The 26,812-nt window shown below is 43.1% G+C and overlaps 6 protein-coding genes across 8 annotated transcripts; 3 read left to right on the top strand and 3 right to left on the bottom strand.

Annotated features, from left to right (window-relative positions):
* The first annotated feature begins 57 nt into the window (after positions 1–57).
* On the top strand, positions 58–3,284 carry LOC108600221 (pre-mRNA-processing factor 6). Its single transcript, XM_017987644.1, has 4 exons — positions 58–211; positions 270–1,788; positions 1,847–2,800; positions 2,859–3,284. Exons 1-4 carry the CDS (start codon positions 114–116, stop codon positions 3,081–3,083), a joined length of 2,796 nt encoding a protein of 931 aa, XP_017843133.1. The 5' UTR covers positions 58–113; the 3' UTR covers positions 3,084–3,284.
* Positions 3,285–3,513: 229 nt separating this feature from the next.
* Positions 3,514–7,413, top strand: LOC108598439 (short/branched chain specific acyl-CoA dehydrogenase, mitochondrial). Its single transcript, XM_017985071.2, has 4 exons — positions 3,514–3,694; positions 3,784–3,889; positions 6,116–6,594; positions 6,654–7,413. Exons 1-4 carry the CDS (start codon positions 3,662–3,664, stop codon positions 7,275–7,277), a joined length of 1,242 nt encoding a protein of 413 aa, XP_017840560.1. The 5' UTR covers positions 3,514–3,661; the 3' UTR covers positions 7,278–7,413.
* Positions 7,414–7,458: 45 nt separating this feature from the next.
* Positions 7,459–8,409, bottom strand: LOC108598086 (ninjurin-2). Its single transcript, XM_017984699.1, has 3 exons — positions 8,193–8,409; positions 7,978–8,132; positions 7,459–7,602 (listed from the first exon to the last, which is right to left on the bottom strand). Exons 1-3 carry the CDS (start codon positions 8,407–8,409, stop codon positions 7,471–7,473), a joined length of 504 nt encoding a protein of 167 aa, XP_017840188.1. The 3' UTR covers positions 7,459–7,470.
* Positions 8,410–9,706: 1,297 nt separating this feature from the next.
* On the top strand, positions 9,707–20,821 carry LOC108599881 (long-chain-fatty-acid--CoA ligase 5). Of its 3 annotated transcripts, none has more exons than XM_017987059.1 (8): positions 9,707–9,965; positions 11,560–11,797; positions 11,864–12,018; positions 17,400–17,573; positions 17,628–18,805; positions 18,866–19,094; positions 19,155–19,328; positions 19,386–20,821. In XM_017987059.1, exons 2-8 carry the CDS (start codon positions 11,731–11,733, stop codon positions 19,521–19,523), a joined length of 2,115 nt encoding a protein of 704 aa, XP_017842548.1. In that variant the 5' UTR covers positions 9,707–9,965; positions 11,560–11,730; the 3' UTR covers positions 19,524–20,821. The 3 variants fall into 3 exon arrangements, with proteins under 3 accessions (XP_017842548.1, XP_017842549.1, XP_017842550.1); XM_017987060.1 differs by lacking the exons at positions 9,707–9,965; positions 11,560–11,797; positions 11,864–12,018 and adding exons at positions 13,992–14,072; positions 15,695–15,896; positions 16,098–16,133; XM_017987061.2 differs by lacking the exons at positions 9,707–9,965; positions 11,560–11,797; positions 11,864–12,018 and adding exons at positions 13,993–14,072; positions 15,695–15,896.
* Positions 20,822–20,825: 4 nt separating this feature from the next.
* On the bottom strand, positions 20,826–25,968 carry LOC108599880 (UDP-glucose:glycoprotein glucosyltransferase). Its single transcript, XM_017987058.2, has 2 exons — positions 25,545–25,968; positions 20,826–25,480 (listed from the first exon to the last, which is right to left on the bottom strand). The coding sequence occupies exons 1-2, from the start codon at positions 25,765–25,767 to the stop codon at positions 21,051–21,053; spliced, it is 4,653 nt and encodes a 1,550-aa protein (XP_017842547.1). The 5' UTR covers positions 25,768–25,968; the 3' UTR covers positions 20,826–21,050.
* A 173-nt stretch (positions 25,969–26,141) lies between these two features.
* LOC108598920 (biogenesis of lysosome-related organelles complex 1 subunit 3) lies at positions 26,142–26,797 on the bottom strand. Its single transcript, XM_017985684.2, has 3 exons — positions 26,633–26,797; positions 26,450–26,579; positions 26,142–26,388 (listed from the first exon to the last, which is right to left on the bottom strand). The coding sequence occupies exons 1-3, from the start codon at positions 26,699–26,701 to the stop codon at positions 26,147–26,149; spliced, it is 441 nt and encodes a 146-aa protein (XP_017841173.1). The 5' UTR covers positions 26,702–26,797; the 3' UTR covers positions 26,142–26,146.
* Positions 26,798–26,812: the final 15 nt, after the last annotated feature.

Here is a 26,812-nt window from a genome sequence, read left to right as displayed (position 1 = left end):
ATTTCCTTGTGAATTGCAATATTTGAAGAGCAAGCGAAAGGCGCAGAAAACGTTTTGTTTATTAAAGTAGATTTTATTATAAAAGTAAACAACGATTCATTAAACTTGTAAAAATGTCCAACATAACAGCAGCGGTTATAGCCAACCGCAATAAGAAACACTTTCTGGGAGTACCAGCGCCGCTGGGATACGTAGCCGGCGTTGGACGTGGGTAAATATTTTTCCCCCTTACTACTTGTTATACTTTTCTAATTGTATTGTTAATGCAGCGCCACTGGCTTTACCACTCGATCGGATATTGGTCCAGCGCGTGATGCCAACGATGTGTCAGATGATCGACACGCGCCGCCAGCTACCAAACGCAAAAAGAAAGATGAAGAGGAGGAGGAGGATGAGGACTTGAATGACTCCAATTATGACGAGTTTAGTGGATACAGCGGTTCTCTATTCTCCAAAGATCCATACGACAAGGACGATGAAGAAGCTGATGCCATATACGATTCTATTGAGAAGCGCATGGATGAAAAGCGCAAAGAATACAGAGATCGTCGTCTGCGTGAAGACTTAGAACGCTATCGCCAGGAGCGCCCCAAAATACAGCAGCAGTTCAGCGATCTAAAACGTTCGTTGGCTACTGTAACCAGCGAGGAATGGTCAACAATACCAGAAGTTGGTGACAGTCGCAACCGTAAGCAACGCAATCCGCGAGCCGAGAAATTTACGCCGCTGCCGGACAGCGTGCTGTCGCGTAATCTGGGAGGTGAGACAGCTTCGTCGCTGGATGCCAGTTCAGGCTTGGCGTCAATGGTGCCTGGCGTGGCAACGCCCGGCATGTTAACGCCTACCGGCGATCTTGACTTGCGTAAGATTGGCCAAGCAAGAAATACACTCATGAACGTGAAGCTGTCGCAGGTATCCGACTCTGTGACAGGTCAGACAGTGGTAGATCCGAAAGGCTATTTGACGGACTTGCAAAGCATGATTCCAACCTATGGCGGAGACATTAATGACATTAAAAAGGCGCGTCTACTACTAAAAAGCGTAAGAGAAACCAATCCTAACCATCCTCCTGCTTGGGTGGCATCTGCACGACTGGAAGAAGTCACTGGTAAGGTACAAATGGCACGCAATCTAATAATGCGTGGCTGCGAGATTAATCCTCAGTCTGAAGACCTTTGGCTGGAGGCTGCTCGCCTGCAACCACCAGACACGGCCAAGGCTGTAATAGCGCAGGCCGCCCGCCACATACCCACGTCGGTGCGTATTTGGATAAAGGCCGCTGATCTTGAGACGGAAACTAAAGCGAAGCGACGCGTTTTTCGTAAAGCTCTGGAGCACATACCCAACTCTGTGCGTTTGTGGAAGGCTGCCGTGGAACTAGAGAATCCAGATGATGCCCGCATACTGCTCTCGCGTGCTGTGGAGTGCTGCAATACCAGCGTGGAACTCTGGCTTGCGCTGGCGCGTCTTGAAACTTACGAGAATGCTCGCAAAGTGCTAAATAAGGCTCGTGAAAATATACCCACAGATCGCCAGATTTGGACAACAGCTGCCAAGCTGGAGGAAGCCAATGGCAACATACACATGGTGGAGAAAATTGTTGATCGCTCGCTAACCTCGCTTACAGCGAATGGTGTAGAGATCAACCGCGACCACTGGTTCCAAGAGGCCATTGAGGCGGAGAAATCAGGCGCTGTTCATTGCTGTCAATCCATCGTTAAGGCTGTCATAGGCATTAGCGTGGAGGAGGAAGATCGCAAGCAAACGTGGATTGATGATGCTGAATTTGTGAGTATTTAATTTCCTGCTTATCATCTTAAATCCCTAACTCAAAAATATATTTTAGTGCGCCAAGGAGAACGCATTCGAGTGCGCTAGAGCAGTCTATGCGCATGCATTGCAGATGTTTCCCTCGAAGAAGAGCATTTGGCTGCGTGCAGCTTACTTTGAAAAGAATCATGGAACACGCGAGTCTTTGGAAGCGTTGCTACAGCGCGCTGTGGCTCATTGTCCCAAATCGGAGATTCTATGGCTGATGGGCGCCAAGTCCAAGTGGATGGCAGGTGATGTGCCGGCTGCTCGTGGCATATTATCGCTGGCGTTTCAGGCTAATCCAAACTCTGAGGATATTTGGTTGGCTGCAGTCAAGTTGGAGTCAGAAAACTCTGAATATGAGCGTGCGCGTCGTCTTTTGGCCAAGGCGCGTGGCTCTGCGCCTACGCCACGTGTTATGATGAAGTCAGCGCGCTTGGAATGGGCATTGGAACGCTTTGATGAGGCGCTGCGTCTGCTTGCTGAGGCTGTTGAAGTGTTTCCAGATTTTCCCAAGCTCTGGATGATGAAGGGGCAGATTGAGGAGCAACAGCGACGAACTGACGATGCGGCAGCCACCTACACGCTGGCTCTAAAAAAATGTCCAACCTCTATACCCTTATGGATTTTGTCGGCCAACCTGGAGGAACGCAAGGGCGTTCTCACCAAAGCTCGTTCTATATTAGAACGAGGCAGGCTGCGTAATCCCAAGGTCGCTGTGCTATGGCTGGAAGCTATACGCGTAGAGCTGCGTGCGGGACTCAAGGAAATTGCCAGCACCATGATGGCGCGAGCTCTGCAGGAATGTCCCAATTCGGGCGAGCTATGGGCAGAAGCCATATTTATGGAAACGAAGCCACAGCGTAAGACCAAATCTGTGGATGCACTCAAGAAATGCGAACATGATCCTCACGTGCTGTTGGCTGTTTCAAAGCTCTTCTGGTCGGAGCATAAGTTCTCCAAGTGCAGAGACTGGTTCAATCGAACGGTAAGCATTAGTATATAACTTTAAAGTCATTATTTATTAATAACAAATGCTTTCACAGGTAAAAATTGATCCGGACTTAGGTGATGCCTGGGCGTATTTCTATAAATTTGAATTGCTACATGGCACGGAGCAGCAACAACAGGAAGTAATCGACCGTTGTATTTCTGCAGAGCCCACTCATGGTGAAGCCTGGTGCAGCGTTAGCAAATCTATTAAAAACTGGCAGTTTAAAACGCCAGATGTATTGCGCGCCGTAGTCAAAGTACTGTCAATACCAATTTAAACTGACTCCTATTTCTACTGTATACAAAAAATATGTTTCAACTGAATTAGAATATTAAGCACATAAAAATTAATTACACATTTATTCATTTGTAAATTTGTAGCAAATTCAGTGTTACGATAAACAGATTGTACAAACAATGTAAAACAATTTTAATAAGTTAGGAGAAATGTGTTCTACTAAAACGAAAATTAAAATGGTACGCAAAAATTCAATGTTTATATTATATATATATGTATATTATTATATTATCGAATATTATTTTACACAAAGAATGGTAAGCCATTGTACTAAGTAAAATTATTAAAGCATACTTTAAGTGAAATGCACAACAGCTGACTCGTCGAGAACCAGCGCACACTGGTGAAAAGCGAACTAGTTCGGAGAATGAGCCACAAGTGTGCAGATCGCTCTGATCAGAATTGAATTTTGAATCTAGTCGCGTGTGTACTGCCAACTGTTGCTGTTGTGCGTGGGAAGAGAAGCGTTAATATCGTTTCATTTCAAGTAGTCAGGTTGCTTGTTGATTGATTTAATTTATACTATTTGCACACATACCAATACATACAAGCAGAATCATGAACAGCCTAAAGAAGTTGCCCATGCGTCTGGTGAGTTGAAGCATTTTAAAGCATAATAGCTTTAAACTAATTTCAAATTGCTTATTAATTTTTTTATTGCTTAAATTGTTTTCTTTTAGCTCGCCAATGCAGCACGTCAGCAAAGCGCCGCCATGTCCTCGGCTACTGGCCTGCCCCCACCACTGACCTGTCTTACCGACGATGAGATGATGATGAAGGAGACAGGTGAGTCCTTATAAATGCAATACCCATCCCATAGCGACACTGCCACGTTAACTACGCCTAGATTTTAAATATTTATTTTTTTATCATATACGCGTGTGTGATCTCCGGTCTCTGAAATTTTTGTTACGTAATTTTTTAACGCCGCATGTTGTTTTTTGTTATTACAGTCGGCAATAATATTCGACCTATGCTCGCAAACATTTATTATTATAAATCTATTTAGTGCTATTTTGGTTAGCAAAGCTAATGCATTTTACACACATATGTATGTGTGCTGATAAAACAAACTGTACATTTGTATTTGTTTGATGGACAGACTGCTAGGCAGAAGGGAAGGGAAGAGCAGCTCGTGTATATGCCAGATAAGCATATTTTCAGTAATGGAAAAATCGGGTGTAGCGTACAGTTTAGGCCAGCAAATTTCATTTTATTTTTATTATTTTATTATTAAAATGCAAACATCCTTAAGGGCTTGGATTCTTGTTTGCTTATACCAACTTATTATTATTATTTAATATCTAGCAATATACAAATGTATGTGCAAACATGTGTACAATTGCTTATTTTATTGCACTGTTTGCTCTTTTTATGGCATTTAAATTTTCTTCTACAAATCAACAACGTTATATAATTTATGGTTGCAGACTCCAGCTCTTTGTCAAGGTCAACTTGTTTATATGAAATACTTTTAGTAAAATGTATCCTTTGAAAAAAATGGGCGTGACTAGACCACAGCCGCGTGTTTAATAGCGCTTGTTATATACTGATAAAAATAGTTTGACATTTATTTTTATCAGCCTGCCTACGTGGCAAATTCTTAAGCGTTTATTTTTAATAAAACTAATTTTAAAGCAATTAGCATAGAATTTACACTGGTTTTTCAATTACAACTTGAATTGAAAACAAACTCAGCATGTGAACAAATATACAGGCACGCACACATACATGCGCAAGCAATCTTAGGCATTTGGAAGGGTGGGTGCGGGAACACACGTGGTCTAAAAATAGCTTTGTCCGCAGTATCTTTGGTTGCTGCTTTTGCTAACGACTCTGTCTGAGCGTCGATGGCGCTGAGCACTAAAAGGCCGCGTTAAATTTAAAGCTTTCAATGCTGCTTTTGGATTCGCGTGCTCAATGGAATGGCAAGCGATCTTGTATGGAAAAAGGAATTAAAACTAAATGAATTTACATGGTTTATTTTCACGAGTCAGTCAGCTGTTTAGTTTTAAGTTTTACGAACTTTACAGCGTTACACTTGTGATAGAGGAAATAATGCAGCTGTGTCACGCCCCCGCCCAATGTGTTCACTGTTCTAGTGGCGCGCGGGCAACGGGTGAGCTGGGCACTTGGTTGCGTACCTCTCCTAGAGAGTTGAGCCAGTGGAGTGGTTTACTTTGACTACCTTTACCGCTGTTTCTTAGTTGGAGAGTTGACATTTTGTAAAAAAAAAAAAAATATGAATAAATAAAAATTTTCCATACGAGAGTAGTCCAAAGGGCAAAAGCAATGCACGGATAAATGTTACGTAACAATTGACAAACAAATGCGCTCAACTAAAACGTGTTGTGTCTGTCTTGCTTAGATGCAATTTTCATATACTAAAAAGCGAAATGATTCTTTTCAAGTACAGTTGCGTTTAATATGCTTAACCAATTATAGTTAATTGGCACAATTTAAACTGCTGAAGGCCAGGATAACAGCTGTGCCTGCGTACATGACCAAGGTATTGTCAAGGCTTCGAGCAGCAAAAGACTTATCAATGCAATCTATTATTCAAGTTTTCCCATGCCAGCCCCACAGCCAGCGCAATTTACAATGTGCAAAAAGAGAATAGACCACAAACACATAACAGGCAGGGGGCGTGTCAGCTAAGGTGGGCGAACTGCGCGTGTGTCGGCATAACAACTTGTTAAGAAAAACGCAAAAAATATCAATAAAAAGAAAATGTGTATGTATGTAATATTTATTTAGATACTCAGAGCACAACACAGAAAGAGAGAAACAAGCAGAATCGTTGATAAAAAAGCTGCCATACATGTATAAACACACACACACACACACATGGATATAGTCAAGCATAGGCGGTTAGAAGACCAGTTTGTTTAAATACTTTTAAAGCAATCCAGAAAGCTTATTAAAAGCTTATTCAAACGATCAGCGCATCACAAACTTTATTGAAAGCTTTCAAGTTTTAACGTATTGTTTTGAATTTTGTGCTCTTTGCAGTCGCCAAACTGGCCCAGGATCAAATCCTGCCACTGGTCAAGAAAATGGACCTTGAGCACAAGTTTGATCCCTCTGTTGTTAAGGCTGTGTTCGAGAACGGCCTGATGGGCATTGAGATTGACACTGAGCTGGGCGGCAGCGGTTGCAACTTTTTGACCAACATTATCGTTGTGGAGGAACTGTCCAAGGTCGATCCAGCTGTGGCTGCCTTTGTCGACATTCACAACACGCTGGTCAACTCGCTGATGATCAAGTTTGGCAACGCCGAGCAGAAGGCCAAATATTTGCCCAAATTGGCGCAAGAATACGCCGGCAGCTTTGCTCTGACTGAACCCGGTGCAGGCTCCGATGCGTTCTCCCTCAAGACCGTTGCCAAGAAGGATGGCTCTCACTATGTGATCAATGGCACCAAGATGTGGATCTCCAACTCCGATGTGGCTGGTGTTTTCCTGGTGTTCGCCAACGCCAAGCCCGAAGATGTAAGTTTATCTTAATCTATTAGCAATGATGTTTGCTCTATTTACGTTTACTTTTGCAGAAATATCGTGGCATTACCACCTTCATTGTTGATCGCGATACTCCCGGTCTGATTGTGAACAAGCCTGAGGATAAGCTGGGCATCCGCGCCTCTGGTACATGCATGATCACCTTCGACAATGTGCGCGTGCCCGAGGAGAACATTCTGGGTACCTTCGGCCATGGCTACAAGTATGCAGCAGGATTCCTGAACGAGGGTCGCATTGGTATTGGCGCTCAGATGGTTGGTCTTGCCCAGGGCACCTTTGACGTCACCATTCCGTATCTGCTGGAGCGCAAGCAGTTCGGTGATGCCATCTACAACTTCCAGTCCATGCAGCACCAGATTGCCACAATTGCCACAGAGATTGAGGCTGCTCGTCTGCTCACCTACAACGCAGCCCGCATGCAAGAGGCTGGCATGCCCTTCCAGAAGGAGGCGGCCATGGCCAAGTTCTTTGCCTCTGAGGTGGCTCAGCGCACTGCCACCAAGTGCATTGACTGGATGGGCGGCGTTGGCTTCACCCGCGACTTCCCACAGGAGAAATTCTATCGTGACGCCAAGATCGGCGCCATCTACGAGGGCACCACCAACATGCAACTGAGCACCATTGCCAAGTGCATTAAGAATGAGTTCTCGGGCTAAGCTAAACATAGTCCTTAGTTGACCTTAGGTCTATACACAAATCTGAGATATCGTACGTCAGATACGTCAAGTGCATTTAACAGTTTCTTTTTGTTGTCAACGATACATAGATCGTTGCAATCGCATTTATATGAATTACTTTATTGTTATGTCATTTTGTATAAAATACAATTGATTTTAAATTCTACATGTATCAGTTCTTATGTCCATCGGTTGTGGTGAAGGCAGCGAGTAGCACATTGATCACAGTGATAAGGAAGACGCCCGTTACTAGCAGCTCGTTGGTTCTCACATAGCGGCGAGTGTGGCAGCGCTTGAGACGACGCTGCGAATAAAATAGAATTAAATTATTCACTTAAATATATGTGGGCGAGATGTTAAGGTCTTGAGGTTAAATGCATCAGATTTACAAGCATAAAGCAGTCATATTTCGTCCGAAAGAAACAGAAAATCAAATTGCTCTGTATCTTTTCAAATAATTTAAAGCATACTTTTGGTAGTATTCAATTTGCTCGAAGGTGCGCCATCTATCGTACGCAGTTGTTTTTTAAAGAAAATATTCTTATTGTTTTCAATACAATTTGTGATGATGGCGCTATTATTTTCATAATTAATGTTACTTTAACTGTTTTTTAAGCTTTAGTTGTTGCTCAGGCTTATTTAAAATTATTCTGCGTGGCAGCAAAGATAATCATCATACCTTAAAGATCAATGCAATGCCCACAAAAAGTTGCAGCACCAGCGAAAGTATAACCAGAGTCAGACTGTAGTAGAATGTGGAAGCTTCGTGATTGTAGGTAATAAGAAAACGTAATTGATTTGCATTTGCCGATAGTAGAGCTATGTCCATAAGACCTTAAATCAAATATGATAAATAGAACCATTTTGAATAATTGAAGCTGCAATTGTATTTACCCTCAGCTATGTTTTTATTGGTGGCATAGCTATTAACAGCGGATAGTTCGCTTGGACTCTTCTGGCCCTTGGCCTCATCCGTTTGGACCTTTGCTTCTTCATCTAATTCATTCTCTTTTCCAGCTTGACAGCACTGTCCAGTCAGAGTGCTGGTGAAACTTCCATCCGTGCTGGGTGGATCGTCCAGCTCCAGTGCAATCTCTTTGGAGCTGCTCATTTAAACAAATACAGCTATGCGTTGTGTTTATATTAACTACTGTATGCTACTAAATGCCAAAAACACAGCTGTGCCATTTGTAAACAATTATTAAACATTCAACGCTGTGGTGGTTTGTGGTCAGCAGCCCACTGATAAAGAAACTACTACTGTGACACTGACCCCACTGTGCGGCATAAATGGCTGCAGGCCAAGCTGTTTAGCTTCTGTTTGCGAACAAAACAATCAGGTTAAGTGTAAGCTGACATAGATTGCCCATAAAAGTATCTAAAAGATACTTGTGCTTTAGCATATAACATTAGTCGTTGCAGTTGGCTCTTAAGACTTCAAGTTCGCCGCTGCTTAACGGTTGCAATCTAAACCAATAATTACGGCAATGAATGTTGTATGAGCATGTGTAAGTTTTTAAATCAGGCCACCAGCTCTATAATGTGTCACTAAAAGGACAAAAGCAGCTGTCGAAAAGGACACGCGTTTCAAAGTTAACAAACATAAACTTATACATATTCTAGCTCAAGCAATACGAGGGTGAAACTATAAAATTGCGATACAAATACAAAAAAAAGTAAACTAAACTTAGGGGTTAGCTTTCATATAGATAGTAAGTTTTTTGTTATAGGTATTACAAGAATAGTTGTTGTTATTATGCAATATATGGAGCTACCCTCGCTCCGCGTACTGCAGCAAGTGCGTCACGAAAGGCTACCCAAACCACAATATACACACACACGTACATACAAATACAAGCTAGCACCCCCAAAAGCGACAGTTGCCTTTTCTCCTTCCCACACTAACAAATACACACACACCCGCAGACACAATGCACACACGTACCCACACACACACACACACACATATATAAACAAACAGCTTGAATTACTCAAAGAGCGTATTTGCAACTCCCTCTCATGTACGGGCTCTCGCTGATTCTCTTTCTGTTATACGTATGTAATGCTCTTTCCAACTGCAGTCCCGGCTAAAGCGACACGTGCTCCAGTCTGTTTGCCTTTTAGCCGCTTTTTCGGGCAGTTACAATCAACTTGAAAGCATTTGTTTTGACTGCCGTGGCTCTCGCAGCATGTTACTCTCCCGATTCGCCGTTGGCGCTCTCCCGGCTTCATTCATGCCGTTGTTGTAGTCGTCACTGTTGGCGCTGGCATAGGGCCCCCCCTCAGCGCTCAAGCAGCCAACTGACTTTGGTGTGTATGCGTGTCTGTCTGTGTGTGTGAACGGTTGGGCTTGGGACTCGGCTCGTATCTCAGTTCAGTTCAGTTTAGTCGCTCGACGCGTTTAGCTGCCGCAGCCTTTTCGGTTCGTATTTGCATTCTCTGGTTTCCCTCTCTCGCATTCCTCCCCGCGACGCGTCGTCGTCTTGTCTAACAGTGCTCGCCGGGTACGTGAAAAGCGTTAATTTCATTGATTTTCTAAGCGTTTATTTATGGATATCGGTTTAAAGCCACGACGAGCAGACATCAAATCAAAATCAAAACATGAAATGTGCCACGACGCTTCATAGCGAACACCACTGATAATCAATCCTGAGAGTTTCAACTGTGGTAAGTCTCTTCAATTGTGAGTACGCTGGTGGCGCACGTGTGTGACGTGAAAAATCAATGCCCCCAAACCAAAATGCAGTCGCCGAAAAACGGCAACAAACAAGAGACCGTAGGCATTATAAAACCGCCTTGACCTCACAGCACGCCACTCTTAGTTCTCTCCGCTCGCGCTCTTCTTGGCTGCTTGTTTGCCTTTGTTGCGCTCTTTGTCTTCTGGCCTGGCACCGTGGAGCAACTTTGACGGTTTGAGCTGACAAAAAACTTCACTGGCAATCAATAGAGCCTTTAATTTAAGGCATTGCATAATTCCCAACACGTCTAGACGGATTTCCCAAACAGGTCTATAGGTCTATGGCCTCCTTCTACCCAGCTGCATAATCTCATTATGATGAGTACAAAGTTTCAAGACTGATAAACTCTGCTTTGTCCTCTTCATTTGCACAAACACACAAACACACACACACACACACACACGCATTTGTTTGTGCGCTTGTGTGCAAGCTTATCAGCTCTGCTTTTTTTTTAAAGCGAATTGCCTTTCGGACTTGAAGCCATTCGATATTTAAACGACTTTTGCTGCACATTGCAAATGGAAAGGAAGGAAGCACTAAAAGGGGCAGCCATAAATACTTTCTTGCTCAGATTATAACGCTCTTTTTGAGAAAGCTTCATGCCTAAATAAATACATGCATATACATACATATGTAGTATGTGTTTATAGAGCTTTGTTTATAAGATAGCAAATTACTTTGCATGCTGAGCACACTTGTTATGTCTATTAATAGTAGTCGTAGTAGTAGTTGGCAAAAGTGCAAGTCATTTGGTAAACAAGTTTATACACACATATTTCATGTAATTATTGATTGAGATTTGGTTTAATTGGCATTGTTACATTTAAGCCGACAAAATGTCAATGCAGCAGTTTTGTTTATTAGAGTTTCAAAAACGGCTTAGAGCGAGTCAAACTAAATTAAATAAGTTACATAAACATAAAATTATTTGTTTATATATTTAGTTTGTAACAAAATGTGAATACCCCAATGTAGAGTAAATTACAAAGAATATCTGGAGCGCCAATGCATATATTTTTGTGCTCTCTATTAATTGTGGCGTTGTTTTTGTTTTTTTTAAGTGTTAAGAAGTCAAAACAGAGGCTGATAAAGACTAAATACAGATGTACAAACAAGTGCAAGTATATATGTATATAAAGTGTATTAGATAACAGTTATAATTAACTTATCTCTGGACTTCGGTATGAACAAAAGAGAGTCTGCATTAAACTTGAGATTAAAATGAAGAGTGACCGCTAGACAGCGTGAAGATTACGAGTGAACTCTTGCAAGGATGCGCTGTTTGGATAGTTAATATATTCAACATATACACAATACTATATACAGAGATAAAGCTAATTTCTATTTATTGTTATTAACTTGCCCTGAAACATAATTATGTACATTGCATAAAAGCTAAGCTAACTGAGCGTTAAATTGCCTATGTTGACCACAGTTTAAATTAAAATTATAGTCGATAATTTTTAGATATGCTTCATGTATCATAATCATTATGTTTATTAACAATTTAATTTTTATTGCAGGCAAACTTTTTCAATCAGTAATCTACATAAACTCGTAACGCTCACTCAGGTAGCTTTAGCCTAAGAACAACATACAGAGCCAAGGCCGCATACAATAACCAACAATAATAATAATAATAATAATTAATAATTAATAACAATTAACTAAAGCATAACGGCAAACGTTACAGTATGACACCTGAAAAATCGGTTTTAGCCTATATCAATCACCTGATAGTCAGCAATTTTTCATATTTCTGTAAGTACACACGTATGAGTATGAGAAATATTAAATACAATAATTAATACAAATGCATTTGCACAGGGGATGAGATTGATGGATATCTCAGTTACTTTGGCGGAACGCTGGGCACGGTGACCTTGACCAGTGTGGCGGCCAGTCTAGCCTACTACTTTGTAACGCGACCAATACCGGAAAAACCGTTAGTGCCTCTGGAAAATCAATCCCCATTGCTGGAGGTAAGCAACAAATTGACCCAACCACCCCCACCCCCTACAGATTGCAAGCGGCTAGCAACTATAATTGCGATATAAATATACTTATTACACTTGCCCCTTTAGTCATTACATCATCAATTTGTCGATTCGCTTGTCTAGCGTTTTTTTTTTTACTTCGTTTATTTATTTATTTAATTTTGGTTTCTCATACTATTTTGAGGTAAAACAGAATTTGTTGGGCTGCCTTTGATGTGCACATGTCTCACCGCATTGTGATTCTGTTTCTTTTCTTTTGTCGTCACATGATTTTTCACTTGGCTTTCGCTTTGGCGTATGGTTTGTGGTTTGGTTTTGGCCATTTGATTGCTATTACGTATAGTTCTTGCTGGCTAGTGACGTGACCGCTACCGTGGGACAAACTATGCATATCCCACGCTCTAATTGACAGTCCCCAGCTACAATTGTTGCCAAAATGTGCAACATGCTGATAATTTATCAAACGCTTGGGACGGGCGCATCATAAATCTTGCCATGGCTCAATTGGCGAGGACTGGCCATACCCTATATAAGCTTTATAGAAAATGTTATGCTCAGCATTTGTAAATTACAATCTGACTAATTAGATTTAGCTCAATTGTTGCTTAGAATCGATAATAATTTAATGTATGCAAATTGTTGTGTACAAATTTCGTTTTGGCATTTCGCATTTATTGACACTGCCGACATTTGTTGGCCGCCGCTAGTTTGCACTTTTCTTTCGTTTACTTTGGCTATAAACAAACAAAAATACTAACGCAAATATTCACTAGCCAACGAATATTCAATTGTTACTCAATAAATGATGTGCAAGAGAAATATGCGGACATGCAAATAAATTGCATTATTTGTAATATCAAATTCGGGAAATACGCTTAGCATAGACATATCCAAGTGACAGTACAGGGACAATCTGTCTGCCACAGTTTTATGTACAACATTCACATTTGGCACGGGACTGCTGTCTGCTGATCTATTATTTAAAATGTCGAATGAATTTAAAAATATAAATGCTGCTGCTTAATGAAATGCTGAATCTGCAGGCAATGCCTAATAGTTGTGTTTGTTTTTCTTTCTAAAACATAAATTTGCTGAATGAAAATATTTTATTGATGAGAGATGCAGAGCAAATTGTTGAATATTGCGTGTTTTTTGTTTATAAGTTTTATTATTATGACACGTGCGGCGAAAAGTAAAAATATTTGAAATATTTCTATAATAATTTAAGCGCCAAGTAGCAACCTGGCTAATATACTTGGCTTGAGCTAGTTCAATAAAAACGCAAATTGTGAAATTAAACAGCTGCACTTGGCTACAAGCGACTACTGTATACGCTTTAACTAATTAAATGCATTAATACATATATAGTAGAGCCATTAAAATTGTTTTTAACATGGCTGCGAACTACAAATAAAACATTGAGCTGAACATCAATAAATTGTAGCACGTGTGGCCAAAATGTCTTTGCTAATAAATCATATTTTTAGCTAGATCAAAGGGCATTGGTAGTGCCGCCTTGGCTCCAACTATACGCCCCCAATTCAAATGACGACGTCACATGCCCGGTCTATAACATAGACCAGCCCTGTGATTGCCAATCTCGTGCACATAACAAAAGAAAATTCAAAACAACAACAGCGGACCGTGCAATCGAACAGACAACTTGATCAAAACTATACGAAACACATATATACGAATATATATTTTTATACATATGTGTGTTTTTGAATGCGAAAAACCGTTTAATATAAAAATTAAAAACGAATGAAATTCCTTGGCCGTCTTGTTCACCCGTTCGCCTCCCATCTAGCAGCAGCTCCTGTTCTAAATGCGCTCGCTCTGTGCTCGCTGCTCGGTGCTTTGGATGCTCTCTCAGTAAGCCAGAAACATACCAAAATTCTTTTGCCAAAATCATTTTTAGCCACGGCACAGGCTGCTCAGTTCGAAACTCAGCATCGTGTCGTTAAGATCTGCGTGTCTGTTTCGTGTCCTCAACAACAATAAATAAATAAATAAATTTCGCCAGCCTACAACAACACGTATATATCGTCATATATATGCATATATATATCGCTAGAAAGACGCGTATTTTTTATAAATAATAGCTCGGCATATACTAAACAAAAAAAAACAAAAAACAACGCACGAGTCGCTAGACAATTTGCAAACAAATTGACAAAAACGAGCGTTTAATCATTACGTAAAACACGGGACTAAAATTTTAATTTAAACGCTAGCAAATTCAAAACATGACATAAAATATTTAAAAAGTTTTTGATGCCCATTTGCCAAAGTGTCAAAGTTGCCCTGCCCTGGTGGGTGCGTAAACCCGACGCCCAAGTTCAAGATCATTTTGGTTGCGCCTAGGCCAGCTACCAACACTGGTGGTGCCATAAGAGCCCAAGCAAAATAAAAACACAATTAAAATCTTTGAGTAATAGTGAAGGCAAACACATACATTTTAGCATTAAAATATTTGGGCACTAATTCGTTTTGATATATGAACGCGGCATAAAAATAAATATACAGCTGGGCATTGAATTAACAATGGCTATATATCGATTGGAAGCGACTATATAGTAGAGCAATACAGATTGCCAACCACTAGATAGTCGAAAGTTTTAGGAGGCGCGTCCTAAGTTTCAAAATTAGTGCCATGTGCGTTTGTTTTGAGCAAATCAAATAGAAAAAGTCATAATATTATATATTTTTATTATAGCCAACATTTCAAGTAATTTTGTAATGTTAAAAGCAAACAGCAATTTGTAATTATATTTTGACTTTGTTCTTAGCCACTCTTCAATCATTTCTAAACACAAATGTCAGGCAAAAATATTACATACAAAACACTTTTGTTAAATTAAAATGCCAAAAGTGCAGCTGACAATTTTCGAAAACAATTCTGTGGGTTAATTATTATGAATAATTGATTTGATTGGCTTATGCTTGGGCAACTTTGATGAGCAATTTAACGATCGCCTGCAAATGCGCTAATTCAAAAATTCAATTACTCGTTTATAGTCTTCAACGCCTTTCCCCATGACTCAGGCGCACTGAGGCTCACTACGTTGGCTAAAACAATATTTCTCGCCTGTCTGAGAGTCGTGTATTTTGCAAATTATCTGACTGCCTATTAAAATTTAGCATGTGTGTATTTGTGTTGCGCGCTTCTTTCATTTTATTTATTATTTTGTTTTTTCGCTCTGCATGTTTGGCGACCACTCGCGGCCGTAGATAACAACAGAAGAGAACGCGCATATTTTTAGACATTTGGGGCAGGCCAACGACAACCCAAGTCGGCCGCCTTGTTTCTATCGACCCACTCGAAAGTGGGTGGGGCGGGTGGTTGCTACAGATGCTTTGCAGCTGACAATATTGAATAATTATAAACAAAATTGAATTGGCTACACTTGCCACTTGCCAAATGTAAATTGTCAGGCGGCGCCATAAATATAAACTTTTATATATTTTTATAGCTTTGATGAGCTTGGGGCTAAGTAGTTTCCGCAAAGGGCCAGAACAGCAGATTTGTTTTAATTATAGAGACCAGCGGATTATGTGCATACCTGCGTTTCAAAATTATATAAAAATAAAAGTTGAACATTTATAATTAAGCGGCGAGCGACGCGAAATATTTTGTGAAAATCGTTTCGTTTTGCAGCTATTTTGGAAAATGTGCATATTAAAAGCGACCACGTCTGCTAAATAATAAAAGAGACACGTATACGAATTGAATACTTTCCATAGTATAACTGTGCATTATAAACAAAATTAAACAATTATAAAACAAAATGTCCTGTTGCGGTCAAACTACAACAATACGCGTGCCCATTGAGCTAAACAGTCAGAGCGATGTGCTGAAGGTAAACAAAACGGAATTGGAATTGGAGCAAGCGCCCAACACTGGTTTCCAATCCCAAACTAAATAGTTTAAGTTAAGGCTAAGACCTCATCATGCTTATTTTGGAGTTGACGGACCTAACTAATCAGCAAACTCTTTTTGCTTTTCTCTTTTTGATTTCCCCTTGAATTCATCTATGTGCCATTACTTTAATGTATGCTAGATTAAATACGATCCTCTACAAGACACACAGCATAGGGTAAGGGGTAGGAGGAATAGTTTCTGCGTCAGCCAAAACCCAAATTCATACGCAATTTCCATATTATGCCAATTAAAATTGAATTCAAAAATATCTGCGATAATCTATTTTGGTAACAAAATCGATTTCGAATAAGCACCACCCCAACTAACTATTCCATGCCCAGCCCAGCCCAGCACTTAGTTTCATACACAAATATCCATATTTTATTATTCACTTTTTTCTCTGTGTTTCATGCCTCAGCACACTTTGCCATAACCGAATTTTCTTCACAGCTGTTTGCCATAAAGGAAGTGCGCTATTGCCACACTTGAGTCTAGCTACCACTTGATTGTATTTATATATAGCCGCTATATAGCCTTACATAAGCTTGTATGATATGTTTGTATGAATGGCCATTAAGCGCTGCCGAGTGATGGGTTTATGTTTTGTTGGCTAAAACAAACTATATATCATTCCAATTCGATTTCGAGCATCAAGTCAATTGATTATTGATTTATGTCCATCACGAAAGCAATCGCGTCACTTGCCAAAGTAATCACAAGCGCTGCCCAAAACATATGCCAAATGTCTAATGAGTCCAAACAAAATGTCCCATAGTTCCAACATAAGGCACCAACAGTAAATAAACAAATATTTTAATAAACTAAAGCTACATATAGTTGAATTGCTGCATTTTGCACAAAATATACAAAAATAATATATTGGAAATGATTTATTTGCTTAGACTTTCTGCAGCAAATAAATCTTTGTTGCAAATGAATCTACACAATTATTAAATTTATTTAAATAAATTTTCAAAAATGTATTTACTTGACTTGTCTGACAATTAGTTACGAAAAATCAAAGAGATTGTCATTTAGTCAAGTATAATGCAAATATTTTATTAGCCACATCGCATTGTTACTCATAAAAATTATTTCAGCACGCTTAATTGACTTTAAAAGTGCATTAAATGTAAATTTATTTTACTTTTAAAACGCTTTGGGGCTTTAAACAATTGTGTTATTAGCATATTTATAAAAGTCTTAGTGGGTTTTATAGTTAGTTAAGCAGCAAATATTTAATGCATAAAAATTATTTTTTTGTTGTGTGAAAATCAGTTAGGTATACTTTTGATTCCTCTGTTATCCCCACATAAACTATGAACTTGCCATTTTATCATGTCCCGCATTGCAATTTGTACACCATTGACCAACTCTTCAGATCCTTCACTCATTTTGCATGCACACGAATCTCTCTTCTGTGTGTGAAAACTGATTGCAGGGTCCAGAACAAATACATGTCTCCAAGTTCTACAAGGAGTCAAAGAATGGCAAATTCGTCTCCTACATCACAGAGAACGTGCGGACGCTCTATCAAACGTTTCGCGAAGGTGCCTATGCCTCCAACAACGGACCATGTCTCGGCTGGCGAGAGACCCTAACGTCGCCCTATCAGGTAAGCAGGCGCCCGAATGCCCGTATACTGTTCTTACTAATGTTTGCTTCACAGTGGATCAACTACGATGAGGCGCTGCTGCGTGCCAAGAACTTTGGCTCTGGCATGCTGGCGTTGGGTGCGCGGCCCAAGCAGCTGATTGGCATCTACTCGCAGAACCGGCCGGAGTGGATATTGTACGAGCAGGCGTGTTACTCCTTCTCGCTGGTGGTGGTGCCGCTGTACGATACGCTGGGACCCGATGCTTGTGCCTTTATCATACGTCAAACGGAAATGTCCATTGTGGTGGTGGAGGATGACGCCAAGGCGGCCATGCTGCTGGAGAAGGCGCCGCGCAGCCTCAAGATCATTGTTTCCATCAAGCCCATACGCCAGACGACGCTGGAGCGTGCGCGCAGTCGTGGCGTACAGATCTTCTCCTTCATCGATGTGGAGAAACTGGGCGCCAAGGGCAATCATCCAGAAGTGCCGCCCGCAGTGGAGGATCTCTGCACGGTCTGCTACACCTCGGGCACCACAGGCAATCCCAAGGGCGTCATGCTCACCCATGGCAATGTGGTGGCCGGCGTCTGTGCGGTTATACTACAAATGGGCGATCATCGGATCAGAGCAGGCGATGTCATGGTCTCGTTTCTGCCCTTGGCGCACATGTTCGAGCGCTGCTGTGAGAATGGAATGTACTATGTGGGCGGCTGTGTGGGCTTCTACTCGGGCGACATTAAGGAGCTGACCAACGACCTCAAAATGCTGAAGCCCACTGTTATGCCAGCTGTGCCGCGTCTGCTGAATCGCGTCTACGACAAGATACAGAACGACATCTCCGCCTCGGGCCTGAAGCGTGGACTGTTCAACATGGCGCTGAAGGCGAAGGAGAAGGAAATTGCGCGCGGCGTGCTGCGTCGCAATGGCTGCTGGGATAAGCTGGTGTTCAAGAAGGTGCATCAAGCCTTTGGCGGCAATCTGCGGCTCATGGTTGTGGGCTCAGCGCCGCTGGCGGGCAATGTGCTCACCTTTATGCGCTGTGCGCTGGGCTGTCTGGTGCTGGAGGGCTATGGCCAGACAGAGTGCACGGGCGCCATAACGCTGACAGTGCAAGGCGACTATGTGCCCAACCATGTGGGCCCGCCCGTCAGCTGCAATGCTGTGAAGCTCGTCGATGTGCCTGAAATGGAATACTTTGCCAATCAAAACACGGGCGAGGTTTGTGTGCGTGGCTCAAATGTGTTCCATGGGTGAGTCATTTGATATATATGAGAAAATTGAGCTTGTGTGCTTATGACAGTCGCTTGCAGTTACTATAAGGATGCGGAGAAGACGGCGGAGGCCATTGACTCGGAGGGCTGGCATCACACGGGCGATGTGGGCATGTGGCTGCCCAATGGCACGCTGCGCATCATCGATCGCCGCAAGCATATCTTCAAGCTGAGCCAGGGCGAGTACATAGTGCCCGAGAAGATTGAGAACATTTATACGCTAAGTCAATATGTCAATCAAGTCTATGTCTATGGCGAAAGCTTAAAGGTGAGCGTCGATTATATTTATATTTATTTAAATTGCTTAAAATTCAATTCATTTGCTTAGAGCTGCATTATCGCAGTTGTTGTACCTGATGTCGATGTACTGAAGCAATGGGCCACGGAGAACAATGTACGCGGCACTCTCTCCGTCCTGTGCAATAATAAGAATGTCAAGGAGCTGATCATGAACGATATGCTCAACTGGGGCAAGCAGAGTGGACTCAAGTCCTTTGAGCAGGTGCGTCAACAACTCTAGTATCACTTTTAAACTTTATTAATCAATTGTTTGTTGCAGGTCAAGGATGTCTATTTGCATCCGGATCCTTTTTCGGTACAAAACGGTCTGCTGACGCCCACATTCAAGGCCAAGCGGCCGCAGCTGAAGAGCTACTTCAAGCCACAACTGGAGGATATGTATAAACACTTGGATTAATGCCAACATTATAAACCAGCAAGAGCAATACACAACGAATTAATTATACAGCATTCAATTAAACAACAGCAACCGATTAACTTTATATATACAAGTATATATATATATACATACATATATATCTACCTATTTCAACTGATGATAACAAAGACTACATATACCATACAATACCATATTTTGAATATCAAACTGAAAGCGAAAGTAAGAAACAATATTTGTGATAAATATTGTTATAGAACTTTAACAATGAGACAAACAATAACAACAACAACAACAGCAATCTAATGTTTTTTGTAGTTCTGTCAATTCTTAGCATGTAAGCAGCGAATGAAACATACAAACAAAACAAAACATACGTACGTTAATCTAAAGTTACAGATACAGATACATTAACAGATTCTTAACTGCGGCATTTTTTCTATATTCTTTAATCGAGAACTAGCAGCTCTTTTTAATAGCAAACCAAAGTATGTTTAATATTAATTAAAGAATAAAAACCAAACATGATAATAAACTTTCTTATATTTTAGCTACATATATACTTTAATCCTTGTGGTTTAGTTCAAGCGAGCCAATGTTTAACAACAAATTAGCACGAGTTGCGTAGTCTGAACGAAAACATATATGATAAAACATATTGAATGAGAAATTATTAAACAAAAACAAAGCTTTAATAACCTAACACACTCGTATACTACACTCAGCATTAGTTTAAATAAATGAGAAACATTTTTTAAAATTACCTATGCTAACACTAATTAATAGAATGCAAAAATTCAAAACGTAAATATAAAAACAATTAGGTAACAAAGAACACGCTTTAAGTAACAAATATTTAAGGTATAAAAAAAAACACCAAACTCAGCGCTATTTCCGCATATAGTATGGTACATAAATCGAGCATAGTTATATATACTAGATACATACATACATACATATGTACTACTAGGACTGCACTGTCTGCCTTACAATTACTACAAAAAAATTAAAATTTATAACAATATCGAAACCATTTGCGCTAAAACTAAAGCTTTCAAGCAATTCACAATTTAAGAAATTTCGCAACAATTACTTTAGCTAATATACAAAAAAAATATTTCGAAGCTTTAGCGAAAATGTTTCGATTTGCTCTGTAGTACTTAAAATTAAGATCAATAAACATTTTCTTAACGTAGATGATGTGGAAAATGAATTTGAAGTTTGGCGCAGATCAAAATCTAAAACTGGAGCACAAGTATTTTTAGCCTTAGCTAGAGATTTGGAATTTAATAAAAACACGTAGAGTTTCTTTGCATTCAGAACTTTGCATTTATTTTCATCATTAATTTCAGCAGACTTCAAGTCCTGGCTAGGAGAGGCTCATGGCTCATGGAATGCAAACTTAAAATCGAGCTTAGTTAATTGCTAATTAAAATTTCTAACTGCTGCTGCTGCTCCTGCTGCTGCTGCTCCTGCTGCTACTGCTCTTTAGCTCAAATACGTTAAAGGACTTTTGGCTTAAATTACCTAAAATCAGTGCACATCAAATCACAGCTCGCCATGCACATGCTCCGGCAGCGGCGGCTCTGTAAACACCACAGTCTCCTCAGCATCTTCATCATCAGCCTTCTGGGTGCTACTGCTGCTGCTGCTGTGATTCTCGTGATCCTCAATGCGCGACATTAGCGCCTTCAGCTCGCCATCGTAATCCTTCCACTCGGGCACAATGCGCTGAGCAGCCGTTAGCTTGGCCTCCTTGGTCTGCGGATTGTTGCACAAGTCAATGACCTTGGCGCTCTTGAAGGATGTGTCGCTGCACCAAGTCTGGCACCACAGCCAGTCGTCAGGCAGCGACTTGATGGCCACCTGGTGTATCATATTGTTTGGCAAGTCCTGATCCAGATTGGACAAGCTGTTGGGATCCTGACTCAGCGCCTGGTACTGACCTCGCAGTCGATCTCCCGCTGCTATTTTGCGGAAGCGCCTCAAATCCACCACATACAGCGCTGAGATGTGATAGCGCCTGCCCATTAGATGACTGCGCCAATAGCCTTGCTTCCAGAATCTAAAACCTTCCATCTCCTTGCGCGAGTCGCAGAAGGGCGTGTAGGCATAAGGCGCGCCACCCAGATCCAGATCGTAGAGCTCCTTGATATCAGTGCGCACAATGGCGTCCGCATCCACGAAGATAATCTTGCGCACGTTGAGCGGGAAGAGCACATCCAAGAAGAGAATCTTGTAGCCCCAAATCGTGCGCTGCTTCTCGGTCTGCTGATGCAACCATCTCGGCCACTTGTACTGCACCAGCTCGTACTGGAAGTTATACTCCTTGGCCATGTGCGGCAAAAAGTCCGTAAACTGTGGCGACAGGTAGTTCTTGAGGAACCAGAACTTCACCGGCGACTTGGTGTGCTTCAGCAGCGAGACCATCATAATGCGCAGCAGTCGCTCGTACAGATGTCCCGATGCCACCGAGAAGATATTGATGGTTTCCGCATCCTCATCAGCAGCAGTGCCGCCACTGCTGCCACCGAAGCTGCTGGTAATGCTGTTCCAAATGCCCGCTTGCGCGGGTGTGGCGTCATCCGAGAGCAGCTCGGCTTGTTGCATGCCCGGGCGCTTGGAAACGCGCAGCTTGGTCACATGCGAGCGCAACGAAGTGATGAGCACCTGCACTGCATCCGTTTGCGGCTGATGCTGCGTGTTGGGCCCCTCGGCATGGCTGATGGCATAGATATCGTTGGATTTGCCCTCGCGCAGTCGCAGCGACCAGGCGCCTGGATTCGCCTTCAACTGGAAGTAGCCCAGATTGGCCATGACAATGGTATCCACCAGCGTAGGCTGGCTCTTGGTGCCCAGCACCAGCTGCAGACCACGTGGCGGCGCACCACTAGCTGCATCAAAGCAGTGTCCCTCCAGCAGCAAATACTCCAGATCGAACTCGCTGTGCACGGGTCCGCCAATGTCATGCAGCTTAATGTTGTCCAGATCGTAGACAGCATGCACTGCCTCCACCAGCCAGTTCTCGGGCACTTGCAGCTGCTGCGTCAGCAACGGATTGGCGGGCAAGCCGCTGAACTTGGCCAGCGGTCCCTCAGCACGCACGCCGCTCGCTTCGAACTGCACCTCGGGCTCGATGACATAGCGATAGAAGTTCTTGACAGGCATGTCGCTGTGCTGGGGCACGGGTGTAAGGTAAAGCTGCAGCTGACAGTTGAGCGTCTGGCGCAGCAGAATGAGCAACGGCGTTAGTTTCTGGGCTGCTCTGGAGGCGGGATCCAGCACGGCAACAATGTCAAAGTGTGGCAGCTGCTGCTGCTTGGCGGGCAGCGTGACCACAGAATGCGCTGTCTTCAGATCAGTGGGCAGCTTGAAGCGCGTCTTGGTTTGGCGCGGCAGCAGGCTGGCGTAAAGCTTAAGCAGCGTATCGCTAGTGAAGCTATCGCCCACCTCGCTGGCTGATTGCTTAAGCACTTCGCGCACTTTGTCACCATATTGCAAATCGCTGTAGCGCGCCAGCAGCGCAAAGTCAGCGCTGTCGAAGCTCTCATCCGAGCGCAGTGGTCCATAGAGGCGGCCATTGCCAATGATGAGACGCTGGGATTTGGCCAAGCCGAGCACACGTTGCGCATAGACGCGCATCATCTTCATATGCAACTCGGTGCTGCCCAGTATATCCTCCAGCTGCTTGGGTATGTCATCAATGCGCTTGCTTGGCTGCAAACGCAGCCACTTCAGCACTTGATCCGTTGCCTGCGCAGGCTCCAGGGTTTGCATAGCAGCCCAGACAAGGCGATTCAGACTGCGCTTGTCGCTGGCGCCCTCAGTATTGGGTATGAAGGCAACACGCACGCTTTGGCCACCCTTGACATAGTCCAGTGCATGTAATAGCAGTGCACGACCCTCAGTCGTCTCCAGATCGGCAAACACCCAGATGGTCAGGAACTGCAGTTCGGCTTTTCCAATGCGTTCTGTGCTCTGTTTGCCGCCAAAGTACCGGAGATTGTTCATAAGCGTGGCGGTCATGTCGCGATTGGACAGTTTGTTCAATGCAGCAGCATTGCCCAGCTGCATGGAGGGAACGCCGTTAATGTCCAGAAACTTGGCATCCTCCTGGCTGAGTATGCGCTGATTCAGACGCGGCATAACATGTGGTTGATTCATTAGATAGTCCATCATATTCTCGGCGTCGCTAAGTTCGCCGCGGTAAACAGCCTTCTGCAGCGCCGTCGTCTGGCTCATAATCTCTGTAAAGATGGCCTCCTCAAAGTCGCTGTCGCTGCCCACAATGTTGCTCGGCATGGGTGCACCATTGAGCAGCGCCTGTGGCTGGCGTACGGCGGCAAAGCCCAAGCGCTGCACAAACTCTTCAGCCAGCTTGCGGCCATAATCGTAGTCCGAGTCTTCAGCAAGCATCTCGCGTATCTTGCTGCTGCTCAGCGAGCTAAACTCCTTGCCCAGCTGCTTGACAATGTGCGCCTTGGTAACAGCGCTGGTCTCGCCCACAGCAGCGTAAACATCTGTGAGGAAACTGAGTGCTGCACGTGCGTCCTTCTTCTGGCTGATGTAGTTAAAGGCGCAGGCCAGAGCCACGTAATCGTCTGCAGTGTTGGCCTCTTGGGCGCGTGCATCAAAGACCAAACCCAGGCGTATGGGTGCCTGGTGTATGACAAACGATTCGGCTAGCTTGATGACACTACGTGCCTCAGGTTGCAAGGGATCGACCACTAGCACCAAGTTGAACACGTTCTTACGTATGTTGCGCAGCATGCCTGGAAACGTTGGACGCAGCAGATCCATCACAGATGCTGGCCAGCGTCTGTACTGCGCATCCTGCTCTATATCGTTGATCCACTGCACGGCCGTATCGCGTATATCAATGGCGAACTCTCGCTTGCTGGCGCTGTTCAAGTCCAATGCCAGCAGGGCGCTGGCCAAGCTGCCGCGCACATCGTTGGCATGCAGACTCTCCAGCACGCGTGTCTCGGCACGCAGCGTCTCCACCAAGCTGTACAAATCCATGGTGTCCGCATCGAAGAACAAGCCGTTCACAAACAAAGCGCCATCTGGTGGCGCCACGTTCAGGCTGCGTCCAAGCGCCTCCGAATTGTGCTTGATCTCAGCACGCAGATCTTCCGTTACTTTGTGTGCCAACAGCGTGCGCGCCAGCATAGGGAAATTATGAGCTGTATACTGCAGCAGCTGCAGCGCTTCATCGCCTTGGATTTCTGCTATGGCGGCAGCAGCCTGCAGACCCAGATCTTGAAACTCCCAGGCCTTGAGGGGCGCAATGTCGTCGTTGCCTTGCAGCAGACGCTGACGCAGCTGGTCCAATGCACGCTTGAGCATTGGATGCTTAGCCTTGAGCACTTTGAAGTCTAAGCCCTGTACATCAGTTTCGTTAGCTTGTTCTTCGTTGTCAGTGTTGCTGCCAGCGCCTGCCTCGGGCTTGGGCGCATCATCTTGACTCTTGTACTCTGTAGACTTTAGATGCAACTCCACGCCGTAGCCGGACAAGCGTACTGGTTTCTCGCTACGCTTAGCCAGCTGATGGCGCAGCAAGTAGCGCACTTTACCCGCATTGGCTGCGTGTTCCAGCAGCTTGTGATACGTACGGAAGCCAGCGCTGCCCAAATCAGCATAGAGCACCACAGTACGCGTATTGTTGTCGCTGCCTGGATAGATGTGATCGAAGCTATAGCTATCCACACTCGCATCTAAACTGTCAGCTGCGTTGGGCAGCTTTAGCTTCTTCGACAGTTCAGTATAGCTGCAAGCCAACTCAGTTCCCACTTGAGCATAAATGTCGCTCTTGCAAGAACCTGCGGCACGCAGTTCATCACCCAACTGAAAATGCGTCTGTATGCGCGGCGTTAGACTATGCATGGACACCACGAGCTTCAGTAGTGGCAGCTGTGGTTCGCTCAGATGCGCACGCACCAATTTTAGTGCAGCATTGTATTGCTTTGACTCAGTATCTGCAAGGAGTTATAAGTTTGAAATACAATTAATGGCAGCAACGTTTACTATACCCGTGCTTACCATATTCATTGAGAGGCGTGTCCAATTCTGTTGCCGCTTTGACATAGTCCCAAAACAAACCCGCTTGCTCGTCTGCCAGATACTCCGCTATCTCTAAATACAGCGGTGTCTGCATCCATTTGGCATTGATTAGCGTAGTTATGGGATAGCTTTGACTGGATTCAGCTCTTGTTGGCGCTACTGCAATTGCCAGCAAAACACACAAGGTACTTTGCCACAGCATCTTGGTATACAAAATGTACGTGTCTGTATGTGTGTTTATCTGTGATTGTTACGCGCACATGTCGCAAATCATACAAATATTATTTTTGGCCTTTTCTGCACAACTACGCGAATGCTTGTGCACTTGTTTTTAATGCTTAACGTTGACTATTTTATACTAATTTAATTTAAGGCGAAAAACTGATGTGGCGTTTGCCGGCCTGACAGTGCTGCCAACTTGTCTTCTGGAACATGAACTGGTTCCAAAGGCTTAGGTCCGTTAAACAAATGCTGCTCTCAATTATAGCAAACGCTTATCGCTTATTTATAAATAATTGCGGTTGCTAAGCAAACCTCAGACTATTTGTATAAAATATTTATAAGCTTGTTTATTTCTTTAGCTAGCTGCTGGCTTGGTTTATTTTAATATCAGGTAAGAAACTACACGATAAAGCTGAAGCAACTTTAGTTTGCAATAGAGCTGCATTCTTTTGGGCCTGTTGTAAGGCGGTGTTAGCTGACTGCAAGGACACCTGAGACTTGATAAGCATTTGATCCGTAGTCAGGAGCTGCTTGGATGCATTCATCACAAAACCACGTGATAGAGCATTCAGTGATCTCCATATTGTAACGTTGTTTTCAACTGTGGTTAACAAAACAAATTATTTAAGCAGATAACAAATGCCAAAGTTTTTAACAATTACTTAGTTTGCGCTGCAGTAGATTGTTGCGATACATGGAGGCAGTTGCGCTCACACCACTGCTGGACTTCTCATAGATATCCATGTCCTCATCTTCTTCGGTCGCTTCGCCAGAAACTTCAGCTGCAAAAATCTGCAATTGCATATTGATTAGCGTAATCAACAGTATACACTTATTTGGATTACATTATGCTTGTCCGCATCCTGTTCCTCGTCAGATTCGGAAGCTTCTCCCCTGACCAAGTCTGCCATCATCACAAATATTTCAGCTTTACTGTAAACATCAGCTGATACTGTTTACGTTTACGTTGTGGCAACTTTTAAACTAGTTCCGAACCCGCTGTGTTTTCGTTCAGCATTAAAACA

Source organism: Drosophila busckii, chromosome 3L, assembly GCF_011750605.1.
Source record: "Drosophila busckii strain San Diego stock center, stock number 13000-0081.31 chromosome 3L, ASM1175060v1, whole genome shotgun sequence".
In the NCBI taxonomy this organism is placed as follows: domain Eukaryota; kingdom Metazoa; phylum Arthropoda; class Insecta; order Diptera; family Drosophilidae; genus Drosophila; species Drosophila busckii.
Note: the sequence above shows the minus strand (reverse complement) of the source record. Positions and strands in the feature narration are given on the sequence as shown.

Excerpts from the sequence above, each read along its gene's own strand:
- LOC108599881 (XM_017987059.1), top strand. The coding sequence starts at position 11,731 with ATGACACCTGAAAAATCGGTTTTAGCCTATATCAATCACCTGATAGTC. Across the intron at positions 11,798-11,863 it reads CAGCAATTTTTCATATTTCT|GGGATGAGATTGATGGATAT; the intron begins GTAAGTACACAC and ends GCATTTGCACAG. Across the intron at positions 12,019-17,399 it reads ATCAATCCCCATTGCTGGAG|GGTCCAGAACAAATACATGT; the intron begins GTAAGCAACAAA and ends AACTGATTGCAG.
- LOC108600221 (XM_017987644.1), top strand. The coding sequence starts at position 114 with ATGTCCAACATAACAGCAGCGGTTATAGCCAACCGCAATAAGAAACAC. Across the intron at positions 212-269 it reads GTAGCCGGCGTTGGACGTGG|CGCCACTGGCTTTACCACTC; the intron begins GTAAATATTTTT and ends TTGTTAATGCAG. Across the intron at positions 1,789-1,846 it reads GGATTGATGATGCTGAATTT|TGCGCCAAGGAGAACGCATT; the intron begins GTGAGTATTTAA and ends AATATATTTTAG.
- LOC108598439 (XM_017985071.2), top strand. The coding sequence starts at position 3,662 with ATGAACAGCCTAAAGAAGTTGCCCATGCGTCTG. Across the intron at positions 3,695-3,783 it reads AGAAGTTGCCCATGCGTCTG|CTCGCCAATGCAGCACGTCA; the intron begins GTGAGTTGAAGC and ends GTTTTCTTTTAG. Across the intron at positions 3,890-6,115 it reads GATGATGATGAAGGAGACAG|TCGCCAAACTGGCCCAGGAT; the intron begins GTGAGTCCTTAT and ends TGCTCTTTGCAG.
- LOC108599880 (XM_017987058.2), bottom strand. The coding sequence starts at position 25,767 with ATGCTGTGGCAAAGTACCTTGTGTGTTTTGCTGGCAATTGCAGTAGCG. Across the intron at positions 25,481-25,544 it reads CACGCCTCTCAATGAATATG|ATACTGAGTCAAAGCAATAC; the intron begins GTAAGCACGGGT and ends AACTCCTTGCAG.
- LOC108598920 (XM_017985684.2), bottom strand. The coding sequence starts at position 26,701 with ATGATGGCAGACTTGGTCAGGGGAGAAGCTTCCGAATCTGACGAGGAA. Across the intron at positions 26,580-26,632 it reads AGGATGCGGACAAGCATAAT|ATTTTTGCAGCTGAAGTTTC; the intron begins GTAATCCAAATA and ends ATGCAATTGCAG. Across the intron at positions 26,389-26,449 it reads TCTACTGCAGCGCAAACTAA|TTGAAAACAACGTTACAATA; the intron begins GTAATTGTTAAA and ends TGTTAACCACAG.
- LOC108598086 (XM_017984699.1), bottom strand. The coding sequence starts at position 8,409 with ATGAGCAGCTCCAAAGAGATTGCACTGGAGCTGGACGATCCACCCAGC. Across the intron at positions 8,133-8,192 it reads CAATAAAAACATAGCTGAGG|GTCTTATGGACATAGCTCTA; the intron begins GTAAATACAATT and ends ATTTGATTTAAG. Across the intron at positions 7,603-7,977 it reads GCATTGCATTGATCTTTAAG|CGTCGTCTCAAGCGCTGCCA; the intron begins GTATGATGATTA and ends TTTTATTCGCAG.